This window comes from Panthera pardus, unplaced genomic scaffold, assembly GCF_024362965.1.
Source record: "Panthera pardus isolate Hobbes unplaced genomic scaffold, ASM2436296v1 HiC_scaffold_8, whole genome shotgun sequence".
Classification (NCBI taxonomy): domain Eukaryota; kingdom Metazoa; phylum Chordata; class Mammalia; order Carnivora; family Felidae; genus Panthera; species Panthera pardus.
The window spans coordinates 123,288,801-123,315,717 of record NW_026527013.1 but is presented as its reverse complement, the minus strand read 5'-3'; the positions used below and the strand labels follow the sequence as shown (position 1 = coordinate 123,315,717).

At 43.1% G+C, this 26,917-nt stretch overlaps 1 protein-coding gene across 1 annotated transcript in view; it reads right to left on the bottom strand.

The window, feature by feature from the left end:
• Nucleotides 1-2,809: 2,809 nt before the first annotated feature.
• Nucleotides 2,810-26,917, bottom strand: part of FKBP9 (FKBP prolyl isomerase 9) — a 42,314-nt gene continuing 18,206 nt past the window's right edge. Inside the window, exons 5-10 of the mRNA XM_019443764.2 lie at nucleotides 26,443-26,632; nucleotides 19,419-19,564; nucleotides 12,721-12,907; nucleotides 8,884-9,029; nucleotides 6,472-6,635; nucleotides 2,810-4,205 (exon numbers count right to left, since the gene is read on the bottom strand). Of these exons, the coding sequence (XP_019299309.1) occupies nucleotides 4,029-4,205; nucleotides 6,472-6,635; nucleotides 8,884-9,029; nucleotides 12,721-12,907; nucleotides 19,419-19,564; nucleotides 26,443-26,632 (1,010 nt within the window). The 3' untranslated portion in view covers nucleotides 2,810-4,028. The remainder of the gene's footprint in view (nucleotides 4,206-6,471; nucleotides 6,636-8,883; nucleotides 9,030-12,720; nucleotides 12,908-19,418; nucleotides 19,565-26,442; nucleotides 26,633-26,917) is intronic.

Here is a 26,917-nt window from a genome sequence, read left to right as displayed (position 1 = left end):
GTTCTAGAGAAACAATTAACACACCAGACATGCTTCCTGCCCTCGTGTAGCCGAAGTCAGACGCTTAACCGACTGAGACACCCAGGTGCCCCTCAAACACTATTTTAATAAGCATGAAAGTGTGATATCTGCAACTAGCAATAAGTAACTGGGAACAGTATTCTTAGTTTATAAACAGACACCAGATCCCCAAGAAAGCCAAGGGAAAAAGACTTCAAAGAAAGCAACCTTGTTCCTAGAAACCTAAGACATTGAAGTGCTATATATAAGCACTTACGTGTAATTGCACTCAGGCCCACTCTGTTGCCAAAATGAAATGTTTTTTTCTGTCTTTTAAGTAATAATTTTGAAAGGTATTATAAATTCCTAAGTAATGAGAGATCAAAACTCACCAGGTTTCAACAAAATAATGCAGATTGCTTACGCTCGCAAGATAGCTTAAGTGGTGTTTCAAGCACACAGGTCACATGCATACTCAGATGTCATATTCTCTGAGATACTCTAATCTCCCACTGGGCATCAATGACCTACTTCATCTTTAGGGCCCAAAGTCCAAAATCTGCATGAGTCATAAGTTAGGTGATCCCAATCTACAGCCGATCCAAACTGCCTCAAGCAGCAACACAGAAAATGAGTATAAGATGTGATTGAGAAAAATGCTTTGTGGCATCCCTACCCTGTATTTGGCTCCCTAATGAGTACTCACAGTCTTTCCAACAGAGCTATAATCCTTAATCATAACGCAGATAGAAACAGGGTTGCAGCAGCATCATGAGGTGAGGCCATCTGAGCAGCTGGTTGAGCCAGAGATTAAAGTCTCTGTCATGGTCACAGATAATTGAATGCCTTCCTTAGCAGCAGGAAGAATCAAAGTGCCCCAGTAGTGCTCAACAACAAGCCAAAGGTTTAGAAAGATAAGTACTACACAGTATCATTTATATGTGGTATTAAAAAAAATAAGTTGAAGTTATAGAAATAGAGTAAAAAAAATGGTTACCAGGGGCAGGGGGATGAGAGAAACAGAGTTTGGTTAAACAGTACAAACTTCCAGCTATAAGATAAATAAGGTCTAAGGATTTAATACATAACATGGCAACCATAGTTGGTAACCCTGTATTGTATAGTTTTAAAATGCTAAGAGTAGAACTTAAATGTTTTCTCTCTCTCTCTCTCTCTCTCTCTCTCTCTGTCTCTCTCTCTCTCACACACACACACACGTGAAGTGATAGATGGAGAAATCCTTTCACAATGTAAACATGTACATATATCAAATCATCACATATGCATTAAGTATCTTAAAATTTTACTTGTTCATTACACCTCAGGAAAGAAAAAAAACACAACAGGTGGCAGGCTGGAGAACCAAGAAGAGCCAATATTTCCGTCTGAGTCTGAAGGCCAAAAAAGACCAAGGTTCCAGTTCAGCAGTCAGGCAGGCAGTTTAAAAACAAAAACAAGCTACCCGGCTCCCGGGTGGCTCAGTCAGTGGAGCACAAGACTCTTGATCTCAAGGTCGTGAGTTCAAGCTCCATGTTGGGTGTAGAGATTACTTTTAAAAAAAATTGGTTGAGGGGTGTCTGGGTGGCTCAGTTGATTAAGGGTCTTGATTTTGGCTCTGGTCATGATCTTTCGGTTCGTGAGATCAACCCCCAAGTCAGGCTCTGTGCTGACAGCATAGAGCCTGGTTGGGATTCTCTCCCTCTCTCTCTGCCCTCCCGCACTAGTGCTATCTCTCTCTCTCTCTCTCTCTCTCTCTCTCAAAATAAATTTTAAAAACTTAAAAAAAAAAATTAAATGTTCCCTCTATTCTTGAAGCTCTAAGGCCCACAGTGCTTAATTTCCCCAGAGAAACGTATCTTTTATTCAGCAAACCTGTCCACCACCAAAGAAAACAACCAGTGAAGAAATTCAGACAGGACCAACTAAAAACCTGGGACAGAATAAGCACAAGGTTTTTATCTTCATGAAGATGTGTAAGGATAATGAGGTGTTACAGATCAAGTGCATTCCAAAGGGCAATTCCATTTAGCAAAATTATTAACCTATCTCGTGCACTTAAGGAATTCTGTTAAAAAATCTTGAGTGACTATGTGCCAGGTAGAAGATGGTTAAGGAATGTTAGTTACCATGACAGCAACAGCCAGGAAGGCCATGGGCAGGCATCTCCTTTGCCTTCCAAAAGCATACAGAGTCCCTGAGATTGCTTCTGCAAAGAGTAAACTGTAACATTTGCTTTTTTTAAAAAATGTATTTTTCTCTATACATGTGCCAGTTATCCTCCATTTGCTCCCACTCCAATGCCTAGTCCTTCACCTTACTCTGCACCCCAAAAAGCTGACTCTGAGAATACCAGCCACTAAGCTCCTCTTCCTTTAGCTTCAGATTGGGTTCAGCGAATGGGAACGAGTTACAGGACAGAGAATGGGGTGTCTCTGCCCTCCTCTGCTGCAGCGCCAGCCACACTTCTGGGCGTGGCTGTGTCTCCCCTTTAACCTTTCAGCCCCAGGGGGGTAGAAGAGCCCCCTACTGCTGCTGGCCAACATCTATCATGGTACCTTGACATCCTAACTAGGTCTCTAGGCCCTGTCCACACATCTGTAAAGTCCTTTACATAGCTTCTCTTTGGAAGGCCCGTATGTGGGTGTGTTTCCTGCCAGGACCCTGACTGACACACCCCCATACACTATCCGTCACACTCCTCCACCTTCAATGAGATGCAGCCCTCCTTGAGGTGATTCTCAATGGATAATCAAGACGTATTCTCATGGGATCCTCTCAGCCTTCAAATAAAACTCCACAACACTTGATATTATCATTCAATTTTTTTATATATGAAAAGTTCAGTTTTCCAACATTTATTCCATTGAAGGAGTGCACAGCATTTTCATGAACTATCTCAGGGCTACATCAGTACAAAACAGTTTAAATTAGTAAAAATAAAGCAGTTTCAAAAGGAAAATTACTGATTACTTCAGGGTGGACGCCACCACCACTTGGGAACAGAGGACATAAGGCAGCAAGGTTGTTGGTTACTGCATAACATGGGGGCAGGTTAACAGTGTCCTTGTTTTTCTACACAGAGAGAGGCCCATGGGCTTTAGGGCACCTCCCTCTCCAGGACACAAATGAGCAGAAATATGTCACCTTGTGTATGCTCATCTGTTGAGATGATACTTCCTATCTTGGTCACACACGCTGGAGCATGGATTAGCCACAAGCCCTATACAAATCTATCTGATCAAAAGATTCAGGGAGGATAGAGCAATGGGAATAAGAAAGGGTGAAGCAGATAATCTTATGTGGCAAACATAGAATCAAATTCTCTACTCATAGTCCAAGATGCCTCTTGTTTGGTCCACTGATTTTCTTCTTAACTTCCAAGTCACCCAGCCAATTGGAAGACCACAACAGGTAGAGCATGATTAACTATCAAAGCACACATGTGCAAGTATGTGTGTGTGCATGTGCATGCGTGTGTGTGTGTGTGTGTGTGTGTGTAGCAGGAAAGTGGAAGCTGGGCATTATCAGAGCCTGTACGGGCCACTGACAAAAGGGCCCCATCCTGGGGCTTTTGGGGAAATACTGCTGGGGCATGCTGTTTGTCTTTTCTGCTCATCTGGAGAACACTTTTAAAACACCAGCAAGTTAAAAATTTTTTTAATGCTCTTTATGTAGATCTCCTGGACGCTTTTTCTTCTGTTCCCTCTAAAATGGTTATGACCTCTGTATGACACTATTTTCCTTTAATAACAAAACTACACAGAAGGCTCACAAAACAATGGTTGACAGTGCAGCTCTTCAATATTCTACACAGCCCCTGCTAAGGCACCTCACACTGATTTTCATATCACTGGCATTTGGCCTAAAATTCTCACCATGTGTATCGACCCATCCCTGACATATGCCCCACGTACTATGTGACCATCTACTACTTGTGGACGATTCACCTTCTGAGAGACCCGCGGGCCTTCGCTTCACTTTCAGCCATGACCGGGGGCTTGGTATCACGCAGTTGGCCCAAGGCAGGTTTAGAGTTCATCATGTTTAGCCTCCTGGTCTTTGAGTTTGAATTCCTCTGCCGTGACCTTCCCGTCTCCATTCCGGTCCTGGTTGGTGAACATATTCTTCACAATCATCTCAGCATCAAAACCAGGAGCGAGTTTCCCTTTGCCAGATGCCACCTGGGTATGAATGTATTCTGAGAACTGGAAAGAGAGGGGACAGGACAGACCATGAGATACAGCAGCCGAGCCAGGGTCTGAACAGAGCGTCCCGAGGGCAATGGGGCTGGAATTTGAGTCTAAGCTTGCAAAACAGACAAAATTTTGTGAGCTACACAACCTGCCTGGTGTTTCTCCCTTCAGATGCAGGTGTATAACCACAATGACTAATGACTCCAGAAGTTCCTAGGCTCCATGCAGCAGTGACTGGAGCTATCCCTTCTCCCTAAATCAACACTTAGCTCTCCACCACAGGCTGATGCTCTAACCATCTTTGCCTCTGAGAACACTGCTGCCTCCCTCCCTCCCTTCTTTCCTTCATACAATGAAAACATAACCGTGCCCTTGTAATTCTAGCATATATCCTAGCGGGAAAGACACACAATTAGAAAAGAACATAAAAAATTAAGTAAGTCACATATTAAGTTCAAAAGTGCAATGCTCCAGAAAACAAAGGAGTGGAGTCAAGTAAGGAGGATCAAGAGTACAGGTCGGGGAGTGGGTTGAGGTCTCAATCCAGTGGTCAGGGTAAAACCCCAATGAAAAAGGGAGACCCGTGCAAAGGCTTGAAGGAAGGGAGGGAATGAGCCAAACAGTTATCCAGGGAAGTGTCTTCTGGGTGGAGGGACAGCTGGTGCAAAGGCCCAGCGTGTGCAATGCCTGGTAGAGAGGAGCAGCTGAAGAGGAAGTTACAGCAAGCAGGTCGTGGAGAACCTTCTTGGGGTCTTTGCAGGCCACTGTAAGGACTCTGGAAACAGAGGGGCTTCTGCAGGGTTCTGAGACAAAGCAAGCCATAATCCAATTGAAGTTTCAGAAGGATCACTCCGGCTGCCGTGAGGGGCAAGGCTGAAAAGCACAAAGACCTTCGTAGAGGTCCAAGCAAGACCAAGCAGACAGTGGGCCAAGATGCTACCGACTGGAGGTGGTGAGATGTAGATAAATTTTCAGGATAGAGCGAGGATGATTTCCTGGTGGGTTTACTATAGCCTATGTGAGAAAGAGAGGAGTCAAAGATTACTGAGTGCTCTCACCTGGCAACTGGAAGGACAGAGTTGCCATCAGAGGAGATGAGGAAGGCTTTGGGTGAGGCAAGTTCAGGAGAGGGAGGTAGCAGCATTCAAAAAATGAAGATGTCAGGTGGGCAATTAGATGTCTGAGTATGAGGTAGAGAGAGAAGACCAGACCAGAGCTACAAGTTTGGAAGTCATGGCATGTGGATGACAAAGCCACTGGACTGGTTGAGATCACCAAGGGAGTGACATGAGATGGAGGAGAGAACAAGCTCAGGACTCAGGCTGGGGACACTCCAACATGAAGAGAGGGAGAAGATTCCTGAGAAGGAGCCACTAGTGAGGTAGAAGGAACACCAAGAAAGTCTGGTCTGGAAGCGAGGGAATGAAGGTGTCCTGCAAAGCAGTCAGCTGTGTCCAAGAGTGAGGACAGTGAGCAGTGACCACTGGCTGCAGCCACATAAAAGGCACTGGTCACCTTAGCAAGACCAGGCTCAGTGACACAGAAGGACAAATGTTTGACAGGAGTGGATTTAAAAGTTTTGACATTTTCGCTGTAAAGGGAGCAAAGAAACAAATGAGAAGATGCACCAAGAAAAGGGAAAATAATAGCATGTTTTTATGCTAATGTGAGCAATCCAGTAGCCAGGGAAATGTGGCTGATGTAAGAGAGAAAGGGGAGAAGGCTGGAGCCGTGTCCTTGAATAAGCAGATGTGGAACAGGCAGATACTGGAACTGAGGAGGGTGTGACAGGACAGCCGACTCTATTCTCCAGCTCCATGAAGGGGTGTCTGCTACAGAAGAATCCACTCAGGACCTAGATGATCAAGATGGAGATATGTACCATGGCTCAAACCACTAGGTAGCTCTGTGACCTCGGGCAAATCATTTATCTCGTCTGCGTACAGCTGCTGCTTCTGAAAAACGGGGATGATGATTACATGGCTGCCACAAGGGCCAAGCAAGAGAATGTATATGAAAAACATTCAACATAATGCAGGCATACAGTGAGCACCCAGGAACTGAGAACCAAATCTAGATCTGTCAGCCCTAGGATCAAGCCCTGTACCTCTCAGGACCTCAGTTTCTCCAGGGAGGAACTGTGAGCTTCAATTTAGAGAGTGTGTACAAAAGTGCGTCCTCCTCACTCTGAGAAGGCTTCACATCTGGAATGGATCCCCTGCCCCAATAAGGCTCCCCCCAGCTCATTTAGTCCCACTCTCTTTTGAAGGTCAGTTACCTCTTCGAGGAGGACTTCTCCATCACCATCCTTGTCGATTTCTTCGAACAGGTTGGGTGACACCTCGCCATTCCATATGAACATGTACCCCTCAGGCAGACCCGCCACGAGCTCCAGCAGCTCAATGTCAAACACCAAGACGGCACTGCCGGGTACTTCTCCATCTGCCTCACCAATAAGGGAGGAAACAGGGTTAGCACCACCAGGCAGCAGGCATGCCCATCTCAACCTCCCTCCCCCACCCAAGGTTCTAGCTGCCTCACAGATGGCAAGCATTTCCTGCTCAACACCAGGGGCACCTGAGTGGCTCAGTCAGTTAAGCATCCAACTCTTGATTTCAGCTCAGGTCATGATTTCAGGGTAGTAGGATCAAGCTGCTTGGGATTCTCTGTCTCCTTCTCTCTCTGCCCCTCTCCTGCTCGTGCTCTAAATAAATAAATAAACAAACTAAAAAAAAAAAAAATTCAAATAGTCCAGTGAAGAAATGGGCAAAAGACATGAATAGGCACTCTCCAAAGAAGACATCCTGATGGCTAACAGACTATAATATAAACAAATGTTCAACATCATTTATCATCAGAGAAATACAAATTAAATCACAATGAGATGCCACCTCACACCTGTCGGAATGGCTAACATGAACAACTCAGGCAACAACAGGTGTTGGCAAGGATGCAGAGAAAGAGGATCTCTTTTGCATTGTTAGTGGGAATGCAAGCTGGTGCAGCCACTCTGGAAAACAGTATGGATGTTCCTCAAAAAACTAAAAATAGAACTACCCCACGACCCAGCAATTGCACTACTAGGTATTTATCCAAGGGATACAGGTGTGCTGTTTCGAAGGGGCACATGCAACCCCATGTTTATAGCAGCGCTATTGACAATAGCCAAAGTATGGAAAGAGCCCAAGTGTCCATCGATGGATGAATGGATAAAGAAGATGTGGTATATATATGCAATGGAGTATTACTCGACAGTCATAAAGAATGAAATCTTGCCATTTGCAACTACGTTGATGGAACTAGAGGGTATTCTGGTAAGTGAAATTAGTCAGTTAGAGAAAGACGAATATCGTATGACTTCACTCATATGAGGAACTTAAGATACAAAACAAATGAACATAAGGGAAGGGAAGCAAAAATAATATAAGAACAGGGCGAGGGACAAAACATAAGAGACTCTTAAATATAGAGAACCAACAGAGGGTTGCTGGAGGGTTTGTGGGGGGGGGATGGGCTAAATGTGTAAGTGGCATTAAAGAAGACACTTGTTGAGATGAGCACTGGGTGTTATATATAGAGGACGAATCACTGGAATCTACTCCTGAAATCATTACTGCACTACATGCTAACTAACTTAGATGTAAATTAAAAAATAAATTAAAAACAAAAAAGTTCAAAACCAGCAAGTGGTTTTTTTCCAAACTGTAAGTACTTACCATTAGTAAGTCATGAAATCTATTTACAGCATGGTGACCACCAATTTTTTAAATTCAGGAATAAAATAGATCAGGGTACACTGTCCATAGAAAGGATAGGTATGGTTTCATAAAACTTGAGTTTAAATTTTATATATAGAACTAATTGTGTATGAGTATATGTATAAATTGCCTGTTCATGTGTAACACAGATGGGGAGATAAAAAGTATTTCTTAACTCTATGTCTCGGTGAAAAAAGTTTGAAAAGCACTAGTAGAGACCACAATGGTAGAATTTTTGAATAAATCCTACAGCAGAACCTTAAGAATAAAACAGTATGCCTTAAAATCCTGACCTAAGATATGACTGTAAACACAAATTTGAGAACAGTATATATAGTATGGGCTCAAATGTAAGTATGTGACTATATATATGCATGTATATATAATATCTTTTTTAAAATTATTATGTTATAATTATTTATAATATATATCACAAGGTCTTCTAGGGTACCCATTTTTTGAAGTGTTTCTTCTTGGACTGGAGGAAGTAGCAGGCACTTTATGGTTTTTTTGTTTCTTTTTTAGTAAGTTCTACGCCCAACATGGGGCCTGAACTCATGACCCCAAGATCTAGAGTTGCATGCTCCACCAACTGAGCCAGCCAGGTGCCAGATTTTTTTTTTAATGTTTATTTACTTTTGAGACAGAGAGAGAGCCTGCACAACCAGAGGAGGGGCAGAAAGAGGGGACAGAGGATCTGAAGTGGGTTCTGCTGGTAGCAGTGAGCCCAATCCAGGGTTTGAACTGACAAACAGTGAGGTCACAACCTGAGCCGAAGTCGGACACTCAACCAACTAAGCCACCCAGGTGCCCCTGATTCTTTGGGTTTTAAATGGAAGAAGCATATTGGGGCTCTAAATATGGTACCCCAAAAGCACAACACTCAGATTGTGAACGTGCCCCAAAACCCTTTAATGCTGGTGCTTACTCACCCACGCCAGCCTCCCCGTAGCCCAGGTGGGGTGGGATGATCACTGTCCGTTTCTCTCCAACACACATCTCTCGGAGACCCATATCCATTCCCAACACAACTTGTCCAGATCCCAAAACAATATTATACGTTTTGCCTAAATTCCACCTGAAAATGAAACAGAAGAGTCCCTCGTTAGGTCATCAACCCATTGATATTTGAAAGCGTTTTCATGAAAAGGACCATCTCTTCTGCCACAGACACAGAACCCCTATCTAATCAGGAAGAAACATCAGACAAGAGCAAACTGAGAACGATTCTGCAAAAAACGAACCTGTAATCTTCAAAAGTGTCAAGGTGAAAATCAAGGAAAGGCTGAGGAATCAGTCCAGAGTATTGGAGAATATGAAGTGGGATCATTTTGCTATAAAAGACCTTCTGGGAACAAGTGGCAAAACTTAGGTGGGGTCTGGGGATTAACACGTGATAACGTATCAGTGTTAACTTTCTGGTTATAAAGTATGCGTTGAATTATGTAGGAGAATGTCGACATTTGTAGGAAATGGGTGATGGGACATCATGGTGGCAACCTATCCCCAGCGATTCGGGGAAAAAAGAAGTCCTTCCTTCGTACTGCTCTTACAACTTTTCTCTATATTTTAATAAATATCCTAGTAAGGAGTTTTCATGAGAATTTGAAAAATACATAACCCTGTGTTTTGGATTTATGTGTTTTGGATTTATCAAGACCTGACTCTGAATCTTGCTTCTGCCACTTGATTGGATGCTGAAAAATAAAATCTCTCAATTTCCTCATCTATAAACTGGTGATAATAATAGCTATCTCACAGGGATATTCTCAACAGTAAATAACTCATGATGCTGGCACGGAGGAGAACAAGTATAAAGAGCTCAAAAAATGGATGGCCTTGAGTATGCGAAGTGCTTGTGTCTGCATAGTTTTTGACTCTAAAAAAATGACCGAAAGTTTAACTTGAGCCACAGTTAAAGCATCCCTGATGTCCACGGTCCCTGAGACACCCACGTACAATAAAGTTGCCTCTATCACCTCACTCACTACCGAAAATAAATCTAGTTCCAGAACGTATGGCGCTACCGCTTTCTTCTTCGATATCAAGGAAGAAAAACCTCCCCAGTATCTTAGGGCTCCCTTGATGCCCATTTCCGGATGGTGACAACATGGAGGGGACAGCCCCCTCGGGTCACATCCCCTTCTCAGGCTTCCCAGCTTCCCCTGGGTGCAGGGCTACTTTCTCTTCTCAAGCTGGTTCCCAGGGCCAGGCTGGCTCTCTGGCACCGACAAACCAAAACAGGGTTTGCCTTTGTCCTACCTGGGACGAAACCAAAACAAAGCCAGCTCTGGCACCAGATGCCTTGGCCCAAGGCCTGTGGGAGGGAGCAGGACATCCTCTGTCCTGCCCCACACACAATTCCTCCTTTGTCAGCAGCACAGAGGCACCTTCACCCTGCCTTTCTCCGGGGACCGCTGGGACCTCCCATGGGAATACTCTGTTTCAAAGTCTCCCGAATATTCAAAAACCTCATTTAGCTATCAAATAACAAATGTTTATTCTTCCTCTCTGAGGCCAGTTTAAACACACATGAAGAAAATCCTCCAAGCAAACATTTTGCTTTCACGTGTCATCTCTGAAAGCCCCACTAATTGTTTTTCCTCAGATCAACCGCTTGTTTAGTTATTTGTTTGTTTCCTGCCAGTTTTCCTGACATTCTTCTCATTCTTTCTGTGCATTCCTGGCTTCCCATCCACTGCAAGCTTCCTGCTTCCCACTTGTAGGCTGCCCTCTCTGGCTCTCCGCCCACGTTGCCCTCCATCCTCTCCACAGCCAGTTTCTCTCCGTGCTGATGAAAAAGCGCCCGCAGCAGCACCTGCCTCCTTGTTTACAACGCCCGTGGAAGGCTCGGGGTGGGACCAGGTCTTCCCTTCCTCTCCCACACACATCCCACCCTACATCCCATTTTCCCATTACTCTGAAGCTTACGCCCAGAACAGACCATCGGGGATGCCGGATGTTGCTCTTCATTGTAGATTTACACGTACCACAAACGACTCTCATGGTATAGAATGGAGTCTGATAAAAGGAAGGAGCCTCACATGGCTACCGGATGCTCTGTAGGAATGTTGTGAATCCACCAAACACATTAGAAGGCAGGAAGGCTGATTCTCCCCACCCTACATGAGAAGCATATCCTGAACCCACTGAGAAGGAATTCCTTTGTTCGTTTTCCACCCCCACTTCCCCTTCCCACCTACCCCCACCCGGCAGTCAGAGAACCAGACAAGAATATGAACATTAGCAAGACAATGACAGCAAGCCATTGACCTTCTAGACTACTCTAACCTTGTGGGCCATTTTCACGTGCATAAGCGTGCATAAACGTGCATAAGCGCGGGCTTAATCCCCCCAAACAACAAGGCATGCTTCTTTCCCACTGCCCTCCAAAGTCTTTTCATATTAATGCAATGAGGTTTGTTGTAAAGCAGATCCGCGTAAATCTGCTCTCTGGAAGCTAGTATACACTTCACTGATTCTATAATGCACACATTTTCACATTTTAACATCTCTGTAATTGGGATACACTTCATAATTAACAGCATGTTAATTTGGGGGCATTTTTACTTTCTTAGAGATACATAACATGACGCTTCTAATAACCAATACGTTTTAGATTGCATGAAATACACGAAGTGCATTGGTATACGGGATCTCATAGCACCCAGAGAGAATGCTCTGAAGAGCACGTGTCCCTAGGGCTCTGTCTCCATGCCTGGCTCGCTCTCTCCAGCCACACACAATGTTGCCTGAAGCTAGAAGGCAGAGGGGCAGGTGCAAGGCAGAGAAGGCCTTCCTCATGCAGCATAAATGCAGCAACACATACTTATTTATGAAGCCCTTCTTTCTCCCCAAGCCCCAACTCAGGAGTCTAAGTCAGACTCGGTACAAAAATGGATAGATTTCTATGGAGATATAAAGAAAGGCTGAAAATGTTTCTTTCCCAGAGAATATTTTATTAACTTACAGCTATACCTAAAGATTCAGAAACATAAGAAGCAAAGCTCCTTTTACCAAAATTGGCAATGATATTAGATTATACTGTTGATTCCTATTAATAAAATTTCAGATTCATCTCAGTTAACATTTATAAAATGCTCCCTTCGTGTTAAGACTCTGGGCTAGGTGTAAAGAATAAAAATGTGAATAAACATGCTGGGCATCTCTAAGGTATTCAGACCAGCAGCAGAGACAGAAACTAAAATAAATAATGAAAAATAAATAATTTTTGCTAATAAAAATAGTATCTTAAAAGATTATGAGACACAGAAGTGCGAGCAGTTGATTCTTCCTAGGAATTAAGGAAAGATTTTGTGAAAAGGGAGGACATTTTTGCCAGGGCAGAAGTTGGTCAGAAGGAAGGGTTTAAGCAGTACACATCTTGCGCCACTGCACATGGCAGCCCTAGAGGCAAAAGATGGGCCCTAACACAAGATAAGACCATTTAAGCAGAACAGAGCTGACAAAGAGGCTGATGTGCCAGACTGAGGAGTTTATAATGTAGCTGCGGGTTAATTTTTAAAGAAAGCAGTTATAAGATGATACCCGTTTTTCAGAAAGACAATTTCACAGGAGCAAGGTGAGACCATTCATAGGGAACTTATAGAATAATGCACCTGAGCAGTGATGTAGGCTAGCTCTCTGCAGTGGGGAAGCATGGAGAGAAAATCTCTCAACCAGTATCTGATGAAAGAAAAGGAGAATCATGGGGACCTATGGCTGTTATCCTCCAAGCTCCCTCCTCTACTGTCCCCAGTGGTCCTTACGTGGAATCCAGCAGAGTCCCATCCAGAAGGGAGGCATTGTAGTGATACTTGAGGTAATCCCCCTTCTTACTCAGCACTGAGCAGTCGGGGGGCTTGTAGTGGGAGGTGATGCTGATGGAGTCTGAAGGGTTGTGGAAGTCAATCACATGGATGTCAAACACCAGCACAGCCGAGCCAGGGATATTCCCTAAAGGACAGACAGAGGAAATTAACGAGCAAGCCCTCCAAGTGGCAGCACATGTGCCTCCCCAGCGTCACCAGGCACGTCCTCACAGACCTCCAGTGAGAAACACAGGGACCTAAATATGAAAATCTAGGGAATACTGGGAGAATGAATTGGAAGGGCGGTCAGAAGTAACCTAACCCTCATTCTATACATGGGGAAACTGAGGCAAAGATTTGCCCAGGGTCATGCAACCAGTTAAGAACACAGTTTGGAGGTGCGCCTGGGTGGCTCAGTCGGTAAGCGTCCAACTCTTGATTTCGGCTCAGGACATGATCTCACAGTTCCGGGGATGGAGCCCTGTGTCAGGCTCTGTGCTGACAGCTTGGAGCCTGCTTGGGATTTCTCTAAATAAATAAATAAACAAACAAACAAACAAACTTTAAGAACACAGTTCAGACTATAATTCAAGATGATGAGCTACTGCCCCACGGAATCACTAAGCCTGAAAGATGCATGGCTAAGTTCATTACAAATGAGGAAACTAAGGCTTGCCTGGCTCCTACCAGAAGTAAGAGGTGAAGTGAGAACACCAGCTGTAGAGTGAAAAATCACTCCAGTCCTCTATCACTGTGCAGGAGGAGCTAAACTAACAGAAACTTCAGAGGGAAAAAAACACCCAGCCAAATTTGGCCCATACACACCCCTTGTGATAGGGCCTAACGGTTCACAAAGTACTTTTACAACACATCCTATCTGTTCTACACAAAATTATTAGTAAACTTTTCTTTTCCATTATCTCCACTTTTGAAAACATTACCTCACATCTGAATAATGTTTTACAGTCTACAATGTATTCTTCACATACACTATCTCATTAAATCCCTGCAACCGCTTTGTGGGGTATTACTATAAACCCAGCATTAGCAGATGCTCCATGAATTTAATGGCAGCTTCTCAGGAGGCTCGAGGGGGCCAGAGGGACACCTTAAACATACGCATTGTGGTTAAATACACCCCCAGATCATTTCAGAGAAGTTTATTTATTTATTTATATTTTTTAGAGAGAGAGAGAGAAAGAAAGGAGGGGGAGATGGAGGGAAGAGAGAATTTTCAGCTCAGCTCGGAGCCTGAAGCAGGGCTTGATCCCATGACGCTGGGATGGGATTGTGACCTGAGCCGAAATCAAGAGTCCACTGCTCAACCAACTGAGCCACCCAGGCACCCCTCATTTCAAAGAAGATTAAATGTAAAACTTTTGTAAATAGTACTACTTAGAATCAAGGATGTATAATACTTTCATTAGTGTTTTACAGGTAAGAAAACCAACTCAGATATAACTTGTTGAAGAAAATAACACAGCTATAGAAAGAATTCAAACAGAGATATGTGAACACCAATAGCCCCTCCCCCCCATCCCTGCAATGGACTTTTCTGTGTCCATTTTTGGTTGCTCTCTGTAACACACACACAGACACACGCACACACACAGACACACACAATGCTTATTAAGTACCAAACACTCTTCTACGTGCTTTATATGTAATTATTTAATTCTCATTATAATCCTATATTCCCAATCTAAGAGTACTTGGAAAGTAACCTGAAAGTTGGGGAACAGAAAATGAGGAAGTGATGGGGTGCCTGGGTGGCTCAGTCGGTTGAGAGTCCGACATCCACTCAGGCCATGATCTCGCGGTTTGTGAGTTTGAGCCCTGCGTCGGGCTCTGTGCTGACAGCTCAGAGCCTGGAGCCTGCTTCGGATTCTGTGTCTCCCTCTTTCTCTGCTCCTCCCCTGCTTGTGTTCTGTGTCTCTCAAAAATAAACATGAAAGAAAGAAAGAAAGAAAGAAAGAAAGAAAGAAAGAAAGAAAGAAAGAAAGAAAGAAAGAAAGAAAGAAAGAAAAGAGAAAGAAAGGAAGGAAGGAAGGAAGGAAGGAAGGAAGGAAGGAAGGAAGGAAATCAGGAAGTGATGCTTCCACAAGCCCTCAGGCAGAATCCATTCTTCCCTCCAGGGCTGCAAACATAGTCAAGCATCAAAAGTTCAGGGCTGACCCTGTGGAACAGAGCAGATAAGCAGAGAGGACCAGAGCCTTTCCAGAAGGCCTACTCCCTCCCCTCCACCAATCCTGCAGGGCAAAATGGCCTCAACAAAATGAAATGCCAAGAATGGAGCTGGAGAACCCCACAGAGGGCCCAGTATTTCATTCCTTCCACAAATACTTATTGAATGTTTACTATGTGCTTGGCCCCGTGGTATGTGATGAGGAAACCCCAAATTTCCTCTATGTCCTGACATCTTTCTTGGGTCAGTCCCTGAGGAATTAGCATTAGGCCCTATGCAAACATCACCAAGAGGCCAGGGAGATGCTATTAAAAAGAAGACAGAGGTGCTGCCCCCCTACCCCCTGCCCTTCTCCCCTGCCCCCATGCAAGAGCATGTAGACAGTACATATCTGAGTGCCCCTGCCCCACAGCAACATAGGATTTGGAATGAAGCAGCCTCATAACCACAGAATTTATGAGCCTTCCGATGATTTCCAGAGCCTTATATAATTCTTTGCAGAGCTCTGTCTCATACTTGATAGAAAGCCAAAAGGAAAAAAATACTTTAAGCAAATGTTTTCCATCAATATATTATTTTTAGAGAAACGAAGGATTAATCCTGAGGGCATAACAAAACATGAATACTCGGAAAGTATTTGTCTATTTCTGTATGTATCTGAACAGAATTTTACATGATACAAAACAACAGAGCATCAAGACACTTGACAAACAGGACAGGAAGCAAGATCTGTTGAACGTGTCTTAAGCTGTGACCTGGTATGACTTTATAAATCAGAAATTTAGGGGCACCTGGGTGGCTCAGTCAGTTAAGTGTCCGACTCTTGATTTTGGTTCAGGTCATGATCTCACGGTTGATGGGATCGAGTCCTACACTGGCCTCCATGCTGACAGCCCAGAGCCCGGAGCCTGGTTTGGTCCTGGGCATTTTTTTCTCTCTGCTCCTCCCCAACTCATGCTCTCTCTCTCTCTCTCCAAAATAAATAAACGTTAAAAAAATTTTTTTTAATAAAAAAAATAAAAAATAAAATAAACTTTAAAAAAGAAGAAAAGAAATTTAATGGGTGCCTGGATGGCTCAGTCGGTAGAGCATGTGACTTTTGATCTTGGGGTGGTGAGTCTGAGCCCCACATTGGGGGTAGAGTTTACTTTGAAAACAGGAACTTAAGTCCGGGAGAAAAAAAAGAAAGTTTCTCCATGGTACACTCTAGCTTCCAGCCAACCTGATACTTCATAGATCCTCTGAATAAACCCTACTAAGAAAATTCTGAAGATACATATTATCAGTAGTGGTTGGAAGAACAAAATTAATGTATACAGCCAGCCAAACCAGGCAGAATCCCACCAGCAAAAATAATACAAAAGCAAAATTAATACTGCATCCACTAGTCCTAAGCAGGTTAGCAAACAATGGTACAGGCATACCTCTAAGATACTGTGGGTCTGGTTCCAGCCCACAGCAATAAAGCAAATATCGCAATAACACGAGTCAAATGAATGTTTTCGTTTCCCAGTGTGTATAAAAGCTTTGTCTGCACTATACTGCAGCCTATCAAGTGTGCAATTGCATTATGTCTATAAAAAACAATGCATATCTTAATTAAAAGTATTTTATTGCTAAAAAATGTAAGCCATCATCTGAGCTTTCAGAGTCGTAATCACCGATCACAGATCACCATGACAAATATAGTAACAATTAAAAAGTTTGAAATATTGCAGGAATTACTAAAATGTGACACAGAGACATGAAGTGAGCCAATGGTGCTGGGAATATGACACTGATAGACTTGTTGATGCAGGGTCGCCACAAACTTCAATTTGTTTAAAAAAAAAACCATAATACTATCTGTGGAATTCCATAAACCAAAGAGAAATAAAATGAAGTATGCCTATATATATGAGAAAAAACTTAAGAAGGAAAATATGGTTTGAAATACTATGCAATCATAAAAAAATACCTGTTGGCATAGATAGTTGTTTACAACAAATTAGGTGAAGAAGAGAAATTACAAATATGTATAGATAATCCCATTTAAAAAAATTTTTTTAATGTTTATTTTTGAGACAGAGCGTGAGTGGGGGAGGGGCAAAGAGAGAGGGAGACAGAATCTGAAGCAGGCTCCAGGCTCCGACTTGTCAGCACAGAGCCAGAGGCAGGGCTTGAACTCTCAAACCATGAGATCATGAACTGAGTCGAAGTCAGACGCTTAACTGACTGAGAAAGCCACCCTAAGCCTCCCAGGCACTCTGATAATCCCATTTTTTAAGTTAATTTATTTTTTTTATTAATCTCTACACCCAGCGTGGGGCTTGAACTCATAACATGGAGATTAAGAGTTGCACACCCCTCCGACAGAGCCAGCCAGGTGCCCCTAGGTAATCCCATTTTTGTTAGTATTTATTAGTTAGGTGGATATATATTTTCACTTCATGGTTGTTTCCTATTAGTTTCATTTGTTTCCTATTGTTACTATAACAAATTTCCACAAATTTGGTGGCTTAAAGCAATGCAGGTTTATTCTTATAACTCTGGAGGGTCAAAGGTCTAAATTCGAGGTATTGGCAGGGACTCATTCCTTTTGGAGGCTTTGGGGAAGAATCTGTTTCCTCGCCTTTTCCGGCTTTCTGTGGCTGCCCTTATTCCTTGACCTGTGACCCCTTCATCCAACTTCTAAGTCTGCAGCTGAGTATTTTCCCCTCTCTCTGACCTGCTTCCCTCTTACAAAAGCTCTTTTAAGTACATCAAGGCCACCTGTATGATCCAGGATAACCTCCCCACCTCAAGATCTTAATCACATCCCCATCTTAATCACATCCACAAAATCCCTTTTATCATGAAAGGTAACATATTCACAGGTTCTGGGGATAGCACAGGGACATCTTTGGGGCTGCTGTTCTGCCTACCACATTACAGTGTTTATTCCTGCATGGTGAGATTGTGGGAGATTTTTGTTTTCTTTCTTTATCTGTATTTTCTTTTTTCTAAACTCAACATGTATCATTTGTATAATGTTCGAAAGGGGGTTTGCTATTAGAGTGACAAAAATGTTCTAAAATTAGATTAGATGGATGATGGTTACACAACTCACTACATTTACTAAAAGTCACTGAATTGTACACTTAAAATGGGTAAATTTTCGGGGCACCTGGGTGGCTCAGTTGGTTAAGGGTCCAACTTCGGCTCAGGTCATGATCTTGTGGTCTGTGGGTTCCAGCCCTCCATCAGGCTCTATGCTGACAGCTCAGAGCCTGGAGCCTCCTTCGGTTTCTGTGTCTCCCTCTCTCTCTAACCTTCCCCTGCTCATGCTCTCTCTCTCAAAAATAAATAAACATTAAAAAAAATTTTAATTAAAAAATGGGTAAATTTTAAGGCATATAAATTATACATCAATAAAATCGTTAAAAAACAAAAATCGATAAGGGGAGGTTTGCAATATATTTTCAAATGGCTCAACAACAACAACAAACAAACAAATGTGAGGAGAGAGAGAAAATAAACATAGCACGATGTTGGGGTACCTGGTGTTTCAATCGGTTAAGTGCCCAACTCTTGATTTCGGCTTAGGTCAGGATCTCAGGATTATGAGATCAAGCCCCAAATTGTGCTCCATGCAAAGCACGGAGCCTGCTTGGAATTCTCCTTCCTCTCTCTCTCTCTCTGTCCCTCCCCCCATCATGCACACTCTTACCCTCTTTCTCTTTCTCGCTCTCAAAATAAATAAATACACTTTAAAAATTTTTTTTTTCCAACGTTTTTTATTTATTTTTGGGACAGAGAGAGACAGAGCATGAACGGGGGAGGGGCAGAGAGAGAGAGGGAGACACAGAATCGGAAACAGGCTCCAGGCTCCGAGCCATCAGCCCAGCTCCTGACGCGGGGCTCAGAGCCTGACGCGGGGCTCAGAGCCTGACGCGGGGCTCGAACTCACGGACCGTGAGATCGTGACCTGGCTGAAGTCGGACGCTTAACCGACTGCGCCACCCAGGCGCCCCAATACACTTTAAAAAAAAACATAGCAAGATGTTAACAATTGATGAATCTAAGAGTTCATCGCAAAGTTCTTCCAACTTTGGCATAACTAAGAATTTTCAGAGGGAAACTGGTAGCGGGGACAAGAGGAAAGAATAGCGCATGTCTAGAAACCAAAACTATTTGGACATTTAAGTCTTTTTTTTTTTAAGTTTATTTATTTGGTTTGAGAGAGAGAGAGAATGCAAGTGGGGTAGAGGCAGAGAGAGAAATGGAGAGAGAGGGAATCCAAAGCAGGCTCTGCACTAACACTGCGGAGCCTAATGCAAGGCTCGAACTCATGAACTGTAAAATCGTGACCTGAGCCAGAGTCGGAGGCTTAATTGACTGAGCCACCCAGGCGCCCCGACATTTAAGTCTTAAATGGGACTTCAGCTTCCATATTCTGGCTCTCAAGAAGCTCTGATTACTTGAAACCAGCCTAGAAGCAGCCAGCACTCACCTCTTCCTTCCTCTCCATAGCCGAGGTGAGGGGGAACCACAATCCTCCGCTTCTCTCCGATGCAAACACCAAGCAAACCTTCATCCATGCCAGCAATCACGTAGCCCTGCCCAATGTATGTGTCAAAAGTGCGGTTCCGCGAGTAGCTGGAAAAGATGGAAGGGAAGAAAGAGGTTCCTCACGAGCGATACCACAGCAGCTGTGTGCATTTGTCAGTGCCATGAGGCATCAGGAACGCAGAGGCCTCCAGACCCTGGAAAAGACCAAACCTTAGAATGTGAGGACACGGCCTGGAAACATGCTCCCCCGAGAACCCACACACAGCATGGGAGCAGTCACGTACAGACACATTCCCAGGAACAAGCCCTCCAGCCCTCTGGGTTGGCCAGATTATGGATGAGATGCAAACACACAGAAATGCAGCTAACATAAGTTGGACTGTGCTTGGTAACCATGTGAAGTTAATGAAGAAAGCATCTTATTAGAAGCTAAGAATGTGTCACAAGGGCAATGTCTCCAGTTTCTAAAGAAGAGAATATCTGTATATGTCAGACATGAATACTTGGATTGCCTGAAAAGTAACATATAGAGAGTAATTTAACTCTGCAGTGTCTACCAGAGCCTGGATGAACCCTTCCTCCTGTAATTTCTGCTCACCAAGCTACCTTCTGATGAGTGCTTGGGTTTCCCAAGTGTCACTGGCAGGAGGCCCAAGCATTCTGCTCAGTGGAGAGATCCAGCCTTTGTATAAACTGCCAATTGAAGCCGATTACTGTGAGTTTGGTGAGGACAGGAATCAAGTCCTCACAGCCAGATGTTTCTAGGATAAAATAATAAAACTTCATCTGCCACGTCTACTACCAAAGTCTGAACCACGGTAATCTGCACTCATTACTCACCCCCACCCAGTGCAGATGTGGCAAAAAGTCTGTCCTGAAAGAGCCAGTCAGTTCCACCATTACCTCAAACATGATGACCACCTCAGAATAGATGGCCAGCCGAATGGTGCCAGGGGGATGAAAAGACCCTCTGTCAGGGGCTCTCCCTTCTCAATACCCCCAGAGACCAACCACAAAGTCGAGGGACATGAAAAAGGATAACAGACGATTCTCCTCACTCAGGAAGCAGATTATCTACATAACCCCTCAGAAGAGGCTATGGAGAAATACCCTTTTCCCCCCACACTGAGGAACTCCAGACTGCAGCCACTCACATGAGCCAGGAGGGCCAGGATGGGAACACAGCCATCAAGGAAGCCAGGCTTGGCTCCCTAGCATCCTCTAGCCATGAGCCAACCTCTCACCTTCCCCAGGTTACTACTCCCTAGCCAGTACTTGAGAGATCATCAGCAGAGAACAGCCACCACCAGGGATTCAGGGAAGAGGAGGACAACTGCCAGACAGGGTCCCTTATAAAGGGACACTAAGCAGTGGGAGCAGGAAGAGCCACTGGGTGGAACAGTCAGCAAAGGTTCCATGGGGGTGGGGGAGACAGTGGACACTGAGGAGGCGGGATCTGCACAGGGGAAAGGACTGGGGAAACAAAGAGGCCAAGGATGAGAGGCAGAAAAGAGCCTCAGAAGAAGAGAATGGATGAGCAGGGTGGCCATGACATGTAGAGAAATTCGAATATCTTTAAAAGAAGACTTAAATAAAAGCAGGGGGCAGGGGAGGGGCGCCTGGGTGGTTCAGTCAGGTAAGCATCCGACTTCGGCTCAGGTCATGATCTGACTTAGGTCATGATCTCGCAGTGCGTGAGTTCGAGCCCGCGTTGGGTTCTGTGCTGACAGCTCAGAGCCTGAAGCCTGCTTCGGATTCTGTGTCTTCCTTTCTCTCTGCCCTTCCCCTGCTCACACTCTGTCTGTCTGTCTGTCTGCCTGTCTGTCTGTCTCTGTCTCTCTCTCTCTCTCTCTCTCAAGAATAAATAAACATTTAAAAAAATTTTGTTTTAAAAAAGGGAAAGTACCATGTTTCCCCAATGGGAAAGTTGAGGACTAGAAAGTTGTCAATGCTCCCCCAAACTAATATATGAATTTTGAAACAATTTCAACCAAAATCTGAGTGGTGTGGGGGGAGGGGAAGAGGGACTCCAAAATTCATTTGTAAAAAGAAACTATTTAAAATGTTCTGAAGGTCCAGGATATAGCAAGTTCTCATTCCTGTAAAAAAATAAAATGGGAGAATGTGTATAAGTATTTCACTGTGTACATGTGGAGACCTATGAGGCTAAAAACACAGGCTCCCTGTGGAGAGGGGCCCTGGGTGATTGAGGGACAGGATAGGAGGGAAATTTTTCATTGTACACCCTTTTGTACTTTTAGGATTTCGATCCACATCAATGTATCACTTAATTTTAAAAACCTGATATTTAAAAAGGAAAGAAGAGGGGCACTTAGGTGGCTCATTCGGTGGAGCGTCTGATTCTTGATATCAGCTCAGGTCATGATCCCAGGACTGTGGGATTGATTCCCCACATCAGGCTCAGCACTGAGTGTGGAGCCCGCTTAAGATTCTCTCTCTCCCTCTGCCCCTCTCCCCTGCCTGTGCTCTCTCTCTCTCTCAAATAAAATAATAAAAATAAAAATAAAAAGGAAAAAAGAATACTCTCTACCATACAAACTAACAAACAACAATAGTTAAAAGTGTGGTATTGGCCTATACATAGCTAGGTTAATAAAAAAGGGTAAAAATTTTAGACAAAGACCCAAAAGTATGTGTAAGAATTTAGTACATAATCAGGGTGCCTGGGTGGCTCAGTCGGTTGAGCATCTAACTCTTGATTTTGACTCAGGTCATGATCCCAGGGTTGTGGGATTGAGCCCCACATTGGGCTCTGGGTGGAGCCTACTTAGGATTCTCTCTCCCCTCCCTCAGTCCCTCTCCCCTGCTTGTCCTCTCTCTCTCTCTCTCTCTCTCTCTCTCTCTCTCAAAACAAAAAGAAAGGAAAAAAAAGAGAAGGAAAATAATTTAGTACACAATAAAAGTCACATTTTAGATGAGTGAGGGAAAGATAGCGTTTCTGGAAGAAATAAAGTTAGATTCTGACTGTCACACTGAATACCACAAAAAGTTCTGGATGGATTTAAGATTTAAACATGAAAGCATTTATGAGCATGGAGAGACACTGTGGAAGGCTATTAATATTTACCTCAGGTGGTAAAGGGGTTAATGGGAAATTACTACATTTTATTACACATCATTGTATTGTTTCACTTATACAATAAGAACATAATACTTTTTTTTAAGTAAGCTCTACATCCAACATGGGGCTTGAACTCACGACCCCAAGATCAAGAGTCATATACTCTACCAACTGAGCCAGCCAGATGCCCCAATAAGGAATATTTTAAAGGGTAAAACCTTAAAACCATTAAAAAGGCTTAAGGAAAATATAGACAAATGTTTATGTACTCCAGGGGAGGGGACAGATTCTTTATTTTTACCAAGCCCCCAAAGACAGAATATATAAGAATTTATGTAAGAGTAAAGGAAACCATAAAGAAGTTAAATGTATTTAACAACATAAAAAGTTTACATTTAAATAGGTCCAAAATCACAATAACAAAAATTAAAATGCAAAAAAATAAGGAATATTCCTTCAACAATATACAACCATAAAAGGGTTACTATCTTTAATGTATAGAGGTCTTCATATATTCAAACTGATAAGAAAAGGACAAATACCAGTATCTTTAACATAAAAACAGACAAAAGATACAAACAGGTAAATCATAAAAGAAGGTAACCAAATGGTCTAGTAATAAACATTTAAAACAATTTCAACCTCAGTAGCAATGAAGAAATACAGATGAAAACTATAAGGTTCCATTTTTTTCCTATGAACTGGCAAAGATTATTTAAAAATGATTCCCGGGGCGCCTGGAAGGCTCAGTCGGTTAAGTGTCCGACTTCAGCTCAGGTCATGATCTCGCGGTCTGTGAGTTCGAGCCCCGCGTCGGGCTCTGGGCTGATGGCTCAGAGCCTGGAGCCTGCTTCGGATTCTGTGTCTCCCTCTCTCTCTGCCCCTCCCCCGTTCATGCTCTGTCTCTCTCTGTCTCAAAAATAAACCTTAAAAAAAATTTTTTTTAAAAATAAAAAATAAAAAAATAAAATAAAAATGATTCTCAATGTCACTGAGTTTGAGGGAATGGGGCATTTTTAGATAGTGATGGTGAGTAAAGGCTTGGTGAGGAAAACTTAGTTGTGTATACAAAAACTATAACCCAGGGGTGCCTGGGTGGCTCAGTCGGTTAAGGGTCCAACTTCAGCTTAGGTCATGATCTCACCGTTCATGAGGTCAAGCCCCACACCGGGCTCTGCTCTAACAGCAGGAAGCCTGCTTGAGATCCTCTCTCTGCCCCTTCCCACATCTCTCTCTCAAAATAAATAAACTTAAAAAAATTCTTGAAAAAAAACCCCAAATACCTTTGTTCCAGAGATTCTTCTAGAAGTGTATCCCAAGGAAACAATCTTACACGTTAAGATTTAGCTGCAAAAATAATTACTGCAGCCCTACATAGAATGTCTAAAGGCAGGCACCTGGGTGGTTCAATCTGTTAAGCATCCAACCTGATTTTGGCTCAGGTCATGATCTCATGGTTCATGAGTTCGAGCCCCATGGCTCTGGGCTGACAGTGTGGAGCTTGCTTGGGATTCTCTCTCTCACTCTCTCTCTCAAAATAAATAAACCTTAAATTTAAAAAGAATATCAAAAGGTAGAAAGCAACAGATGGGACTATGATTATTGTGATGAGCACTGAGTAATATATGGAATTGTTGAATCATTATGTTGCACACCTGAAACTACACTGTACATTAATTATACTTCAGTAAAAGGTAGAAAACAATTGGGATTGATTACCTAAATTAAGGCAAATCCATATAAAGAATATTATGTAGCTATTAGGACAGACTAGATCCCAATGCACTGAAATGGAAAGCTTTTTTTTTTTTTTTTAATGTTTCTTTATCTATTTTGAGAGAGAGAGATACAGAGATAAAGCATGAGCAGGGGAGGGGCAGAGAGAGAGGGAGACAGAAAATGCCAAGCAGACTCCTCATTCACAAAACGCGAGATCATGACCTGAGCCAAAATCAAGAGCGAGATGCTTAAGTAATTGAGCCACCCAGTCACTCCAATGGAAAGCTTTTTTTAAATCTAATAAAATTATAGTTCTAATATGGAAAGAAATATGGTGTACAATAGAAAAAATGGTCTTAATTAGAAATATAATTCCAGAGGGGCTCCTGGGTGGCTCAGTCGGTTAAGTGTCTGACTCTTGATCTCAGCTCAGGTCTTGAGCCCCAGGGTTATGAATTCAAGCCCCATGTTGGGCTCCACACTGGGTGTGAAGCCTACTTAGAAAAAAAAGTATGTGTGTGTGTGTGTGTGTGTGTGTGTGTGTGTGTGTGTAGGACAGAACCAAGCTCATATAACAATAATACACACACACTGAATGTTTTCTGTAACAGAAAAAGACTAAAGACAACTCAAATGTTCATCAATAGGGGAATGTAACGTTAAGTAAGTTTGGAATATTCACTCAATGAAACCTAGGCAGACATAAAAAATAAATAATTTCTCTCTATGTATTAAATATGGAAAAAAAACAAGGTGAAAAAAAAAGCAAGAGGCAGAATAGTTGTATTTCTTTATATTTGCATTAGGAAAAAATCCACACACTGGAAGAATCAAATAGAAACTCATTAATAAAAGTGGGTGTCTTAGTTGAGCCTCCGACTCTTGATTTCAGCTCAGGTTGTGATCTCACAGTTTGTGGGATCAAACCCCATGTTGGGCTCCACCCTGTCAGCGAAGAGCCTCCTTGGGATTCTCCCTCTCTCTCTCTTTCTCTCTCTCTCACTCTGAAAGTAAATAAATAAACTTTTAAAAAAAAGTGGTTAATTCTAGGGGTGGCTGGCTGGCTCAGTCAGTAGAGTGGTAGAGTGTGCAACTCTTGATCTCAGGGTCGTGAGTTCAAGCCCCACATAGGGCATAGAGCTTACTTTAAAAAAAATAAATAAGTAAAAGTAGTTAATTCTAAGTGGCTGGAGGGGGGAGGGATATGTGAGGTAGGCAGGAGTAGGTAATAGGATATACCTTAATACATACTTTGTTTTAATTTTGAACCATGTAGCTATTACTTTTTCCAAAGAAATCAAATGAAAATTGTAAAAGAATAGGAAAGATAAATTATTCAAACAAAATAATACCATATAAGGAATACCATATAAAAATTCTTCTGTACTGTTTTTGGATGACTCAAGAAATTAGAAGCTTATTACCTCAGAGAGACAGGTAGATTGCTGTCACTACCTGTTTGCTCTACAGGAAGCTAGAGAGGTGGTTTCCAAAGAGCACATACCTACCACTTGAAAGAGCAAGACACAGCAACTGCCTGCTCCAGCCACTGGCACAACTGCAAGCTAAGCCCAATAAACAAAACAGGACTCTGAATAACAACAGAGGCATGGTAATTAGCCTCTGAAGCAACCAGAAGGAAGCTGAATGCACCCAACTGGCCTCCTGCAGTAGCCTTTGAAGTTCACAGAGCACTCTCACATCCCTTATCTCTTTAACCATCTCTGAGAAAGGTGCTAATAACAGGGAAAAAAACTGAAGTTCAGGGAAGCCAGACCATACACTGGGGCTAGAACCCAGATCTCCTGGCACCAAGTCTGTTCTCTCCTCCTCCTACCACCCAGACCTCAGTTCTGGCCACTTCCCATCCTGGATCCCATAGTTGGGTTCATACTGGATAGTCAAGAACACTATAGGGGGATGGTGGGAGTGTAAGCTGAGCCTCTCCTGTTTTCCTGTAGACTTCTATGCCCCAGGCCCCAAGAAGGAGACTGTTCCAACAGCCTCTGAAGGAATTCAGTGTCAGAAAACAGAAGTCTATACTGGAGATGAAAATACTAACTACAAATCAGCACTGACAGAGTATTCAGATCATGGTCCAGCCAGAGGTAGACTGTATTTAGTAAGTCATTCTGATGAGTAAAGGCTCCAGTTATTTCCTTACCTGGAATCAAAGAAGGTGCCATCCAGAAGTGTGCCATTGTAATGATACCTGAGAAAGTCCCCACTTTGACTTCGCCGCTCACAGTTTTCAGGCACTACCTTATTTTCAATGGAAATGCCATCCTTGGGGTTATGGAGGTCCAATAACGCAACGTCAAACACCAGAGATGCCTGTCCAGGAATGTCTTTCCCTAGAGGGGAATGGAGGAAGCTGATGAAATCAGGACACAAGATTTAGAAAGTATTTTTATTTTATTTTATTAAAAAAACATTTTTTTAATGTTTATTTATTCTTGAGAGAGAGACAGACAGAGACAGAGTGTGAGTGGGGAAGGGTCAGAGAAAGAGGGAGAAATAGAATCTGAAGCAGGCTCCAGGCTCTGAGCTGTCAGCACAGAGCCTGACACGGGGCTCGAACTCACAAACTGTGAGATCATAACCTGAGCTGAAGTCGGACACCTAACCGACTGAGCCAC